At 42.9% G+C, this 14,766-nt stretch overlaps 2 protein-coding genes across 3 annotated transcripts; one reads left to right on the forward strand and one right to left on the reverse strand.

Moving 5' to 3' along the window:
• Positions 1-963: 963 nt before the first annotated feature.
• Positions 964-11,311, forward strand: g3bp2a (G3BP stress granule assembly factor 2a). Of its 2 annotated transcripts, none has more exons than XM_084188538.1 (13): positions 964-1,157; positions 2,995-3,113; positions 3,226-3,307; positions 3,552-3,725; positions 4,104-4,194; positions 4,306-4,411; positions 5,578-5,758; positions 6,048-6,149; positions 6,252-6,357; positions 6,535-6,594; positions 6,692-6,820; positions 7,053-7,171; positions 7,805-11,311. In XM_084188538.1, exons 2-13 carry the CDS (start codon positions 3,019-3,021, stop codon positions 8,084-8,086), a joined length of 1,527 nt encoding a protein of 508 aa, XP_084044664.1. In that variant the 5' UTR covers positions 964-1,157; positions 2,995-3,018; the 3' UTR covers positions 8,087-11,311. The 2 variants fall into 2 exon arrangements, with proteins under 2 accessions (XP_084044664.1, XP_084044663.1); XM_084188537.1 differs by having other exon boundaries at positions 986-1,157; positions 3,552-3,737.
• Positions 11,312-11,568: 257 nt separating this feature from the next.
• On the reverse strand, positions 11,569-14,127 carry LOC311110027 (uncharacterized protein). The gene is made up of 3 exons (XM_084188555.1): positions 14,055-14,127; positions 13,529-13,675; positions 11,569-13,305 (listed from the first exon to the last, which is right to left on the reverse strand). Exons 1-3 carry the CDS (start codon positions 14,119-14,121, stop codon positions 12,827-12,829), a joined length of 693 nt encoding a protein of 230 aa, XP_084044681.1. The 5' UTR covers positions 14,122-14,127; the 3' UTR covers positions 11,569-12,826.
• Between the last annotated feature and the right edge of the window lie 639 nt (positions 14,128-14,766).

Here is a 14,766-nt window from a genome sequence, read left to right on the forward strand (position 1 = left end):
GTGGCCCAGCCAGAGCCCGGACTTGAACCCGATCGAACATCTCTGGAGAGACCTGAAAATAGCTCTGCAGTGATGCTCCCCATCCAACCTGACAGAGCTTGAGAGGATCTGCAGAGAAGAATGGGAGAAACTTGCCAAATACAGGTGTAGCGTCATACCCAAGAAGACTCAAGGCTGTAATCGCTGCCAAAGTACTGAGTAAACGGTCTGAATACTTATGTAAATGGAATATTTCAGTTTTTTTGTTTTATACATTTGCAAACATTTCTAAAAACCTGTTTTTGCTTTGTTATTATGGGGTATTGTGTGTAGATTGATGAGGGGGAAAAAACAATTTAATCAATTTTAGAATAAGGCTGTAACGTAAAAAAATGTGGAAAAAGTCAAGGGGTCTTTAATTTTTTTTAATTTAACTTTTATTTAACTAGGCAAGTCAGTTAAGAACAAATTCTTATTTACAATGACGGCCTACACCGGCCAAACCCGGACGAAGCTGGGCCAAATACTTTCTGAATGCACTGCAGGTGTGTCTCCTGATACTGGCAGGCATATATATGATAGGCTTGTTTCTGTGGCTCTGGGTTTCCTCCAGTTTTTGTATTCAAAAGTATTAATTGTAGCCTTCAAGGTGTCTGCTGTCTGTCAGGAATAAAACATAACATGCATTACTGATTGCTCAATTTTCTTGTGTATACTATATGAACATTATTTTCTTGGTAAATATGTTTTAAGTCACAATGAAGCTCTTTTCAACTTTTGGCTAATAAATAATCTTGTATTATGATTTATGACAAAATAAAACCGTTGTGACGTCATAATGTCTGGCTTTTTAGGCAGGAAGACAGGCGGGAAAATACACCAAACTACGTCACAATTGATGTTGTCCAGTGTAAAAATATCATTGGCTACTCCACTGTCACCGGGGTTCCCTGCCCCAGATTGCAGGGGTTAGAGAATAAAATTGAAGTCTATCGCTTTAAATTCCAATCTCTGATACAGCAGAGATCATAAAGTCTGTCAGTAGAGGGTGGGAAATATTATAAATTACACCTGAAATATTCTTCATATTTCATAGTATAGTCGTTGACGACCAGAATCGTTTATATTCATACTTATTTATTTAATCACTGTGTTCAATTAGATAGGTATTTCAAAAGGTAAGTTACCTTTTTTAGATAAACTCTAACGTTAGCTAGCATACTTTCTAGTTAGCCAATGCTTTGTCTAACGATAACATTTTATTTATGGATAGTTAGCTAACTACTGTAGTTGTTCTCGGGGGAAAAGTTAACATTTGAGTTAGTGAAGGTCTTTGTTGGCTCACTGTATGTGTCTTCAATTCATTCCATGTCGACAATTCGAGCTAAAATTGAATAAAAAGTCTTGCTGTTTTAGTCAGGCAGGCATGGTATCATGTGATGGCTAAACTATCTCTGGCTGAACCCCGAATATGACCGTGTTCAATGTATTTTTGTCATTGACTAACTAGTCGGCCTTTGTATTATGTGCAATGCTAACACTAGCACTGGTCTCGACACTATTCCTTGCTAACCAGCTCTGTTCAAGAAAACCCTGCCTACCGGGTTAGGATTCAGGCACTTGCAGGAGCGTGTTAGCCGGTCAGAATAGACCAATGTGCATTGGCTAGTTACAAAGTGATTGGTGCTAGCTGTCTAACGTTTCTTCAATTCATGAAATTGAGCCACATGATTTTGCATGGAAGTGTTGATGCACATTATTACACGAAGAAAAATTGATAGGGGTAAACAAAGTTGTCAGACAAGGTAGCTAACGTTACAGTAGCTAACCGTGTTGAAGAAAAAGCAACGACGCCACAAATCTAGTTTAGCGCCATTAGCTGCCTAACGTTAGCTAACAACGTACCATTTCCACTATAATTTCATTAGTAACCGGTGGGGGGCTTGAACTGTGCATTTTGTTAAAAAAAATAAACTGAAATTACATTGGGGTAATGGTATTTATCAATGCACGAAGTGTTAACGTTGGCTAACTAGGAGCTAGCTAGCAAGTTTGCCCGATTTAGCCTAGCAAACTAGCTACTTCCCCAGCCCAGTTGTAGCAAGCTAACGTTAGCTAGCTAATCCTTTTTTACCTTACAAATATGCCACCCTACACTAACTAGTTTGCTAAATACACTTACAAATAAGACGAAGCGTCTTTCAATGCGTTTGGAATTAGTCTACAATTTCTAGTAATATTTGTGGTATGTCTATCTTGGTATCAAGGACAGGGAAATGATTCGACGATGCCACACAAAAATAGACATCCAGCTACGACAGAGGCTGTACCAGGTCGTGGGAGGCCTTCCGCAGTTTCCGTCACAATATGCCTGACCACTATCAAACAAACGAAATTAAGATTAACCTAATTTGTTCATTTGATTAGTAAAATGTGTTTAGACAATCTCTCAACTCTTCTATGAGAACGTCTCGCTGAAGTCGACCTGTGTTTTGAACCCCTCTTTTGTGTCCCCGTGGATAAACGTGATGGCGCAGTTGCACGCTGGTGTGTGATAACAAAGTAGTTAGTTAGCTAACCAACTAGCAACAACAAATATGGATGGGAGACATGAAGGAAACTATGTATCATTATATAATTTGCACTCGATCAACTTGGTGCATTGTGGTTTAAAAGTGAGTTGACCACATTTACTTTGTCTTCATATTCTCTGCTCAACTCATTTCAAAAGAGAAAGTAACGTCTTAATACCCAGTTTCTGTACACAATTTACTAGTCGTTCAAATTGGCATGCAAATAACATTCATGAACGACTCATAAGTTGCTCAGTTTTCCATTGGTTCTGGTATTAAGGTTTGATATTGTACATGTTGCCTCTGTACATGTTGCCTCAAGAAGGATGAGTTGTCATGGCTTTGTTTTCCTTCTGCAATGCTGACTTGCATTTTCTCAGGTCACTTCAAAGTAGTATTTCATATCATGACTAAAATATGTTTTGTTCATGTTCTGTTTCAGCACTTCATATTGTTTACCAAAGAAATGGTGATGGAGAAGCCAAGTCCCCTGCTTGTAGGGCGGGAGTTTGTGAGGCAGTATTACACACTCTTAAACAAAGCACCCGATTTCCTGCACAGGTACTGACCGATTTTGTGTAGATTGAATAGCCCACAGTATGTGATAACCTTCCATTGCTTTATGTAGACTTGTGCCAGCAGGACTTTGAATGTCTCTGCTTTGTCATGACAGGTTTTATGGAAGGAACTCCTCCTATGTTCACGGTGGACTCGACTCCAACGGGAAGCTGGCGGAGGCGGTGTATGGCCAAGCGGTAAGTGTCAATAACCTAAATCAAAGATACAGATGAAAAGTGCCTGTTTTGAAAAACATAGCACAGTCAAGAGTCCTGACTAGGGATGCTTTCCATGCAAATCTCAAGCAAATTAGATTTTGTAAATATATTTTTTAATGGCCTTCAAATGCTGTGATGTAATAATGCAGGAAATTTGATTCTATTATAAACCACTCCTGGCCTTGTGACCTATTTCTAACTGTACTTCCTTCACCCTACCCAGGAAATCCACAAGAAGGTATTGTCCCTGCAGTTCCAAGAATGCCACACGAAGATCAGACACGTGGACGCCCATGCCACGCTGACTGACGGCGTTGTGGTCCAGGTGCTGGGTGAGCTCTCCAACAACGGCCAGCCCATGAGGAAGTTCATGCAGACCTTTGTGCTCGCTCCAGAGGTGCGTAGTACGGTAGGCTAAAGGGCGGGGCTCACTGCACACACTTAATTAAGCATTGGTTAGTTGGCATTTTTTAATTCTCACTCACTGGGAATTCTGGATTGGAGGCACAAAATGGGAGAATGAGTTGAAATGGAGCCGACTACCTGAGTTGTGTTCAGTAGGGCACAATGTTCAGAAAGTACCTCCCCGATTCACTCAGTTTCAAAGCATTCTGTGCCTGCTGAACACAACTCTGCACTTGTCCAATAGGAACACTTGCTTTCCGTTCTCAATACTTTTTTAGAATACGAAACCCCTCAACTATGAGGAAAATCAAATTTGTGTCAGCTAATGCAGCACAGATACTAATAGCATGTTGTCTGGCTATTTCCACAGGGTTCTGTGGCAAACAAATTCTACGTACACAATGACATCTTCCGCTATGAGGATGAGGTTTTCGGTGACTCTGAGGCTGAACTTGATGAGGGTAAGAAATTCTGCACTTTGTCCAGTTTAAATTATCTTCAATGTAGAATTTGGATGTTGAGTTTATGGTCTGTATACTTGATTTTGTTAATCGATGATACCTCTACCTCAGAATCTGAAGAGGAGGTTGAGGAGGAGCAAGAGGATAGACAGCCGTCCCCAGAGCCACTCCAGGACAGTCCTAACAGCACTACTTACTATGAGCCTCACCCTGTCATGTAAGTCTATGCCATGGAGACTACCATGCCAGTTTGATAAGGATGTTTAGATCAAAGGCGACTAAATGTAGATTAGATGTACTTTATGATTTGTTTAGAGAAATTGACTTTACGTACAGGAAGTGCACTGCATAAAATCAACAACAATAAGTAAACATGGCATACCGTTGGTATATAAACTCACCGGCCAGTTTATTAGGTACGCCCATCTAGTTCCGGGTCGGACCCCTCTTTGCCTCCAGAACAGCCTGAATTCTTCAAGGAATTCTACAAGGTGTCGGAAACGTTCCACTGGGATGTTGGTCCATGCTGACGCAATGGCATCACGCAGTTGCTGCGGATTGTTCGCAGCATGAATGTACCGCCGTCCAGCCCGTTCCATCTCATCCCAGAGATGCTCTATTGGGTTGAGGTCTGGGGACTGCCCAGGTCACTCAAGTAAACTGAACTCGATGTCATGTTCCAGGCGCTGTTTTTCCGCACCTCGATTGTGCAATCTTGGTGACTGTGTGCCCACGAGCCGCTTTTTGTTTTTACCTGATGGGTGTGGAAACCGGTGTGGTCGTCTGCTGCAATAGCTCATCTGTGACCAGGATCAACGAGTTGCGCAGTTCTGCACACCACTGTTGGACTGTGCCGTTATTGGTGTAATTGTGGCTCGCCTGTTAGCTTGCACGATTCTTGCCATTCTTCTTTGACCTCTCTCATCAACGAGCTGTTCTCGCCCACAGGACTGCCGCTGACTGGATGTATTTTGTTTGTGCCACCATTCACGGTAAACCCTAGACACTGTCGTGCCTGAAAAGCCCAGGAGGGCGACCGTTTCTGAGATACTAGATCCGGCCTTGGATACTGGATCATACCACATCTCAAGTCTCTTAGGTCACAAGTTTTGCCCATTCTAATGTTCAATCGAACAGTAGCTGGATGCCTGTCTGCCTGCTTTATATAGCAGGCCACGTGACTCACTGTCTGTAGGAGCGGTCCATTTTCATGAACGGGGTGGGGTACAAAATAAACTGGCCAGTGAGTGTACAGTTGCATCATATTTGTGTCAAGAAGAAATGTGACTGACTCCAATTACATTGAGCTTGTATCTGAGCGTATAATAAGGTACATCTAGGCGACCAGCTGTATAAAACTGGATTGATTTGTGTTCCATTTAGCAATGGTGTTGAGGAGCCCATGGAGGAGCCGGCTCCAGAGCCTGAGCCCGAGCCTGAACCGGAGCCCGAGGTAGAAGAGCTGAAGCCCGACGTGGAGGAGAAGGTGATGGAGGAGCTGGAGGAGAAGGCCCCCTCCCCGGTCCCCGTAGAGTCCCCACCCAACACCCAGGAGGCCCCCAAGGTTGGTCCACTCTCCTGGTGATGTTGCAGTAAAACACATTGATATGATGACTAACATCACAATAACGTTACAATAACATGCAAGTTGCATCTGAAATCGCACTGCTATTCTCTATAGATCGCTGGTCAAAAGTTAACTATAGAGGGAATAGGGTGCCATTTCCGAAATAGCACTATTGTACTGATTACTGTCAAGATATCTGCCTTTCAAAATAATATTGTGCGAGGAAAGTATATTGTACTGTGTTCTACTGATTGGCACGGTTGAATTCTGACTGAATTCCTGGCAGACCTTCTCCTGGGCCTCGGTGACCAGTAAAAACCTGCCTCCTAGCGGTACAGGACCGTCCTCTGGAATCCCCCCCCATGTTGTTAAAGCACCAAGCTCACAGGTAACCCCCCCCCGTGTCATGTGTGTGTCTAGGCTGAGTGTTGTACCAGTGGTCTGTGGTCAAGAAGGTCTCATCTCCTGTGTGTGTCGTGCTCCTTTACAGCCCAGAGTGGAGACCAAGCCTGACACCCAGACGGCCCCTCTCCGGGGACCCCGGGACCAGCGCACCCGCGACAGACCAGCCTTCGTACAGCGAGCACCCAGACCTGGTAAGACCAGTGGGAGCAAATGGCAATTTTATTTTTCTATAGACTCGCTGTCTATACGCTCAATATGCTCTTGTTTTTAGGTCTGCCTATTTCTAAACATGTCACAGGTGCTCACACTTCTGTTCTAGTCTTTATTCTTTACACCTGGGTCAATGTGTGCATGTCTCTGTCACTTAGATGGTGTTGCACCTTCAGAATCACAAACTGGGAAACCCCACTTCAGTTTTGTCAACAAAGGTAATAAAGCTGTGACTTTCTACTAAATGGGCTTTCTTCAGTGTTGGCACAGAGTGATGGTGCAGATGGTAGCTAACGACAGTTGTCCTGACTGCAGGTCGGGGCGAGGCGGACCCCGGTGAGATGGACAGCAGAAGGATTATCCGGTACCCTGACAGCCACCAGCTCTTTGTGGGAAACCTCCCTCACGACATCGACGAGGCAGAGCTCAAGGACTTCTTCATGAGTAAGCGCTCATACACACGGATGGTTATTTAACCGTGCCATTTTTCAGGTTGTTCAAAGTATCAATGGCGATTAAATCAATATAATTGTGTGCATTTGGAATAGTTTACATGAATAAAGATCGTATACCCTTTTTGGTAAGGTGTGACTAACAAGTTCAACTCTAGATGAAAGGAGCAGGAGGAGAGTGTGATTTTCTGTATTTGAAATGGAAAACTCATGTCTTCCTTCAGCTTTTGGTAACGTAGTGGAGCTGAGGATCAACACCAAGGGAGTCGGAGGAAAGCTGCCCAACTTTGGATTCGTGGTCTTCGATGACTCTGACCCTGTCCAGAGAATCCTGGGGGCGAAGGTAGGGGGGGCAAGTACTACCTTTATCATTATCCCCCTCATTCACGCTGGTGTTTTGGTGGCACACGGACTAGTGTTGTATGTCACCACCGTTGGGTTTTCTGCACAGTGTCCTAATCCCCCAATCTGGAGCCCATTTTCCCTTTGTTTGAATATCAACTATATGGGACTGTTGGGTATTCAGGGTTTTTCTGTATCAAAATGGTGCTTAGGTGGCGATGGGTGCGGGAAATTTGAGTGTGTGTATCTATTTTCTACATGCTTATATCTGGTTTTAGTCATTTTAAGTTTACATTGAAAAAGTTTTTCCATCCTGACAATATAAAATGTTTTAACTGTTTGGACATAGGTGGCCTGAACACTTAGGCGGCCTGCCCAATACTTTTCTGTGCAGAAAAAACCCTGGTATTGATATTTCTCTCTTACTGCAATTGTTCTCTATTCAAGAGGTAATACGTTTTGTCCGAAACGATAAACACAATTGAACAATCTAAGATGCAACAATAGGGTTTTATGGTGTGCAAACCAGTGAATGAGGAGGATTGTGAAACGGGTGTTAGAAAAGGGTATTTTCTTAAGGTTCCCAATCACCTGCTAATCCTGTATTAACGGTCCCCTCGTTTCCGTCCTGTAGCCCATCATGTTCCGCGGCGAGGTACGTCTGAACGTAGAGGAGAAGAAGACCAGGGCGGTGCGTGAGCGGGAGGTTCGCGGCGGAGACGACCGCAGAGATATGGGGAGACGCGGCGACAGGGGGCCTGGCGGCCCGCGAGGAGGCGTGGCTGGCAGCGGGATGATGCGTGACGGCAGGGGCCCCCCACCCAGGGGCGGCATGGGGGCTCCCAAGCCCGGCATGGGCTCCGGAAGAGGGGCAGGAGGATCGGCCGAGGGCCGCTTCACCACCCAGCGCCGCTGAGAGCGCCACCTGCAGTTCGGAAGTAGTACCATGTTCTTCATCTTCGACCGTTCTCGTTAACGAAAAAAATCTACATGTATAAACGTATATACTTTTTTTGTTTATTTTCGGTAAAAAAGTATTTCTGGCTTTGGAATGTGACACAACCTGTCAACTATTTCTTCTTTGATGTGACAGACAAAAACAAGCAAATGTAAAATTTGCATTTTCGCTTTACTTAGCTGTGAGCTGAGCGTCCTTTTCCAGTGTTCTCAAGAATTCACAGACATTAATTTGTAAATTTGAGGAAAAGCAACCAGGAGTAATCTGCAACGTTATAGGAGGGACTGATAGACTTTTACCTACGATAATACAGCCCATCATTTGGAATAGAGATTATTACACCTCGACTTACCGGGGCGCTATGTCACGACACCCCTCTTATTGCACATTTTATATGTGGGAGTTCTCTGCCCGTTACTGTTGGAAAAGCATGAGGTGTGAATTTCCTGCTATGGGGGAAAGGTTTGCCTTTCTTTTTTTCTTTTTCAAAGAACACTGCTTAAAACGACAACAAATTGCATAATGCACTCATCAATATGCACTAATGGGTACTTTCGTCATGTTACATTGACATCCTGGGAACGCAGCTGGTTGAGACATCTACTGTTGTCTCAAAGCTAAACGGCGTGACAAGGCAGGCCTCCACTTCAGGCCTGTTTACTGTGACCAATATACTTTTTTATTTTTCTCATCTGACCTGCGAACCAATAACTATGCTTCAATTACTGCTGGAATCCAACAACAAGACACAACAAACCAATCTACAGAATCATTATTTTCCTAAATGAATTTAATAAAAAGCTCAAATTTCCTGGACTTTACCAAACGGGGAAATAAAAGGATGATCCACAGACAGAAACCAAGCTGACCAATAGGAGAGTGGTGGTGATAATGTTGGTGTAGGCTCGCTCACTATTCTTTGTTAATACAAGGTTTGTTTGTTCTTTTTTTCTCTTCCCTACCTTGCCAGAACCGTGAAACTGGGCCCCCCCCCTCTTCTCCCCCCATTCCCTGTCAGAGTACGGAGTAACATAATAAATGTACAGCAAAAATCATAGTTTACTGTATGATTTGGTTTTTATTTTCCTTCAACTTGATTATAAAAGCATGATGGTGCCTTCTATTTCATCTTTCCAGTCTTACTAGTGAGTTGAGGTCATGGTGTCCGGTGTCGCTCCCCTCTTTGGTAAGCGGAGCAGCTCCAGTTGAACTACTATACCTACTGAGGCCAGGAGAATTTGCATTATTCTTCACAGGATTATAACATTTTTCTGCTGCCCATTTCACTCTCCCATATGTACTGTTCAACTACCTAAGATGACGTGCTGCAAGTTTTGTGCGTTTGTTTATAGTATCTGCTCTGGGGGTTTGAAGAGACTAGAGAGACAACGGGTCCCTTAAGTTTTAATGTTAAACGTCCAAGAGATGCATTATTATGTTAAAGAAACGACTCCTTGGAACATACTAGTCATGGTGTGTGATTCTTGGTCAGTCAAGCCTTAACAAACAGGATCAGTTGACGAGTTTGGATCTGCAGTATTGACAAACTGTTTGCTTGGTAACTAACGGACAGTGAAAATGAAATGCACTCTTAAACGAAAGACGTTATATTGCACGGTTCAGACATGGGCTACTAGACAGTTCTGAATCGGTACAGTCAGGCGGAGCATCGTAGTCTTTGTGTCTCGAACGGTGGCACACGGAATAAGCCCTGGACCCAAGCACATCCGACTGTTTCATCAACAAAAACATTTTTCGTTGGCAGCAATTTTTGTAAAATGGTCGTCTTAGGTGTGGTTTAGCCTTAGTGCTAACCTTATCTGGGGTGACACTCGCACTCACTTTTTTTAATCCATTTATGGTTCCATATTTTAAAAGTATGCACGTGTACTGATTTTTCATATTTTTTTGCTTCAATAAGGCAAGTAAAAATAAGAAGTACACTGCCAGTGAAATGGGAAGTTATCTTTTTGTGACTGAATGGGAAGACCTCGGTTTCAACCTGGAATAGAATTGGGGAGGAGAAATGACAAATATTTTTGCAATTCTTTTTTCTTATACTGGTCTTCTTGCACTGAAAAGGGAAGTTCAATCTGATGTAGCGCCTTTTTCAAAATGGCGTACTGAGGTCTTCCTTGTCAGGTTGTATTGCGCTATTTCCAACATTTTCTGGGACAATCTGTCACGGTAAAAACACTTTCCTCATCCTCCCCCGCTATTTAATTTTTGTTAATTTGATTAATTATGAATAATAATTATATTCAGGCAATTATTTTTATTATTTTGGGACGAGATACTATTGGCCAACCATGAAGATAAATACTTGCTCACCCATACAGCTAAAGTGGAAGGTTCAGATCAACTAGGATGACATAGCTCTCATAATAATTCATTTTCTCGTGGAGTGGGCCAGCTTAAAAAGGCCGTCACGCTGGTGTTTCACGTATGTAGTGTTTCCTGAAATGCATGTATTACCTTTGGTTGGAAGGGAGCGATGAGCCGAACACTGGTGTGTGTGATGGGAAGAGGCCATTTTGAAATTGAGCCCCTTTCTCCTGGAACCCAGTGTTGGTCACTGCAGAGCTACACCCCTTAGGCCTCTCATGTTTCCACATATGGACAAGTTTCACAGTTGCCTATATACTCATAACGTGAGTTTCAGAATATGGGTAAGAAAAGAGCACTTGCTGCGATTATACTTTTGCAACGAGGGAGAGGAGAGTCAGTCGAGTGGAAAGCCATCACGCTTTCTGCCTAGTTTTCTGAAGTCAATGCTTTAAAACTCAGTGGCGTTAAAAATAAAAAATTAAACGTTTCTTGTGAGCAGATTTGTACTTTATTGTTTTTGCGCTGAAATTTAAGTTCTACCCCCAAGTTTCAAAGGACCACCTAAACTACAGCAAAGGCTGTAAACTTTTTCCACTGTTGAAAAATGCTGTAGAGTGAATTTAAATGTATATCATTTCAGGCCTCTTCAGTGGAATAGGATTTCCTTCCTGGCTTTAGCAAGTGTGGTATGCTAAACAGTCAGTTGGTTGCCATCTTCATTTACTGTGTTTACCTTCTACTTGTTGCTAGTAGAAACAAATAAATGTGTTGCAGGTGGAGCAAATTTGTTTTAGTTTTCCATTTTGAATGTGTTGGACTTAACATACAATAAACTACTGATATCTGCAACAGTCATCACGGTTGTCATGTTTTAAGGGGCACAGCAGTCAACCAAAGTGTCGTAGAATACAAAGAAAGGAGCCCCAAGATGTTTGATCCTACTTGAGAATATTAGTAAAGCCAGAATTAACGTGGGTCTCAACTATACAGAACAAAAATATAAACGCAACATGTAAAGTGTTGGTTTCATGAGCTGAAATGAAAGATCCCAGAAATGTTCTATACGCACAAAAAGCTTATTTCTCTCAAATGTTGTGCACAAATTTGTTTGCATCCCTGTTAGGGAGCGTTTTTACTTTGCCAAGATAATCCATCCACCTGACAGGTGTGGCATATCAAGAAGGTGATTAAATAGCATAGTCATTACACAGGTGCACCTTGTGCTGGGGAGAATAAAAGGCCACTCTAAAATGTGCAGTTTTGTTACGCAACACGATGCCACAGATGTCTCAAGTTTTGAGGGAGCGTGCAATTGGCATGCTGACTGCAGGAATGTCCACCAGGGCTGTTGCCAGATAATTGAATGTTCATTTCTCTACCATAAACCGCCTCCAACGTTTTAGAGAATTTGGCAGTACGTCCAACCGGCCTCACAACCGCAGACCACGTGTAACCACGCCAGCTCAGGACTTCTACTTCCGGCTTCTTCACCTGGCTCCCCAGTGGGTGGGCCTATGCCCTCCCAGGCCCACCCATGGCTGCGCCCCTACCCAGTCGTGAAATCCATAGATTAGGCCTAATGAGTTAATTTGAATTGACTGATTTCCTTATATGAACTGTAACTCAGTAAAATCTTTGAAATTGTTGCATGTTGCGTTTATATTTTTATTCAGTAAAGGTGCCACAGCCATAGTCATAATTATGGCTAAACTCTGCCTATTTCTACAATAAAATCTGATTTTAAACCTAACCTTAACAACACTTCTAATTTACAATGAAAGGAACGTTTCTTATTGGCAGTCCATCCCTGTTTCAGTCCCTTTTTTCCCCAGTTTGGTGCATAATGAACACCACCCAGTTCCAGCTCCTCCTGTGGTAACTGCCTTGTGTTGATTGCAAAGGCAGCCGAGGTTGACCACACAGGTCTGCGTATTTGTCGACACAGCCATGAAAATCTCAGATAATGAATCCATTAATCATTGTTCATTCTGACTTTATTAAAAGTTGCACTCAGCGAGACTGGCTTTCTTTGCAATGCAGGGTGTAATTTTTATTGTGCAAGCATCGTGATTCTGAAGGTAACATGTTAAACGTATTCATTGAGTGTCATTAAATGGTTGAGCACTGCAGTCCAAAACAACTCAAAGACGGTTTATGAAAAGGAAATGGTTTATTTTTGTCATGTAAGCATATACGCATGATGCTGTGAATGACCTTTTTAAAAAAACATGATGCTTATCAGCCTCTCTACCGATCTCTTGTCTGGGACAGAAATGGAGTCTTAGCACCAGAAACTCTCAGCCATAGAAATAGAATCTATAGAATGGACACTCCCATTCTATTTATAAATGGTCTCAGGACCCCAATACTTCAGTCACCCAGAGAATTATCTTCAGATGAACCTCCATGCAAAGCCCGGACATAGGCTGAGAATACAGAGGGGGGCATGGGGTAGTTGGGCAAACTGCCATAACCTTCTCTGGGAAACCAGCTCATGGGTTGGGGATGGCGTGCTGCACCTCTCTGAGGGACAAAGAACATTGGTGGTGCAGGAGGGAAGCGATTTATGTTGGGGGCAACAGGCCTGATGGGTAGGTATGGGACAACTGGAACCTGAGGTTGTGGAGCTTCCTTTGCCTTTTCCTTGTCTTTGTTATTGTCCAGGTGTGGGCTGCTGGTGGTAACTGTGGTCGGGGTTGGTTGAGTCTGAACCTGAGGGGTTGGGAGGTCGTCCATGACTGATACGACCTTACATGGAGACTCATCACGGTTGATGATGTCTATCTCAGCTGCATCGTTCATGCTCAACAGCGTGTGAATAACATGTTCAGATTGCCCAGAATGCAGCTCTGTGAAAATAAACATAAGTGAGAAAGTTGTGTTTGTTGTCAATTAATCAAATTATATAAATGCCACCAAAGATCGACGTAAGAGATCAATCATGTTTACTCAGTAGTCTTTAGCCTGGGATCCAAGCTGAATATCACACCATGTCGCTGAAACAATAGTTATACTGATCAATATTCAGTTTGGATTCCAAGCTAGTCTGAATGTATAGATTTTTTGGCTCACCTTGTCTGTCAACTCGGTGCACCTCTCCTCTCCCCTTCTCCAGGTAGTCTCCCACTCTGTGCACCTCTCCTCTCCCCTTCTCCAGGTAGTCTCCCATGGGGATGGCTCCTCGATCGGGCCAGGAAGTGGGAGTCTCATCATTCCTCTCTGGATGACATTCAAGACATTGTGAAAGTGCTGCTATTGGCTGCACTTGCTGAACAGTAAGGGACGGTTTCCCAAACACAGATTAATCTTAGTTCTGGCCTAAAAATCATTCTAAATGGAAAATCTCCATAGAAAGTGCTTTTTAGTCCAAGACTTAATCTGAAACCGCCCCTGAATGTCCTGATCATCACAATCATTACAAATGGTAAAAACATAGTAATCATTTTGTAAAATATATTTTCACTCCATTTCCTCTAAAATATATATGATACTACGTCATCATAGCATTTTGAAGAGAAGATCTCTGATATTTCATGTTAGATATTTAAATCCCCAGAAAGTAGAAGGTTTGTAAAAAAAATAAAAAAAATGGATTTACCTGCGGAGAATACCTGTAGAGTAAGAAGGAGAGAGAAGAGCACTGCTCCTGTTAGTTTGACATCCATTGTCAAAGGAACATGCTGAGATCTGTGCAGAGGCCTTTTAAGACAAGGAGTGGATCTGTCTGTCTCACCGCTCTCTATAATTACTTTGATATTTCTGCACATTTTGATTTTTTATCCAGGTGTCTGGCTGGAACAGAGGTGTATTAGCATGTTATAATTACCTTCAGAGGAAATGGGAACAATAACACCTGACTCAGACTCATAGCTACCAGACAGTGCCATCATTATATTGTGCAAAAGAGATTGTGATAAGTAAGCTCAAATGATAAGTAGGGTCTAGTCTGGGGCAATTTATCTAAATTAAAAGGGAATCTCTATCTCACTCACTCTCTCTCTCTCTCTCTCTCTCTTTGACTGTGTGCATATTTGTGTGTGTGTGTCTGTGTGTGTGTGTGTGTGTGTGTGTGTGTGTGTGTGTGTGTGTGTGTGTGTGTGTGTGTGTGTGTGTGTGTGTGTGTGTGTGTGGGAGAAAGAGAGAGTGTCTGAGAGAGAAAGAGAGAGAGTAGGGGGTTAGGGAATATGCACTCCCAGGGACACCATCAGACACAACATGGGCTGCATACCAAACAGGTCCCACTGTTCAGCTGGTCCCTATTGTGGACAGCATCTAGGTTCAATTGAAATTATATAAGCAGATAATATAAG

Source organism: Coregonus lavaretus (genome assembly GCF_964263955.1).
Source record: "Coregonus lavaretus genome assembly, contig: SUPER_35_unloc_1, whole genome shotgun sequence".
Taxonomy (NCBI): domain Eukaryota; kingdom Metazoa; phylum Chordata; class Actinopteri; order Salmoniformes; family Salmonidae; genus Coregonus; species Coregonus lavaretus.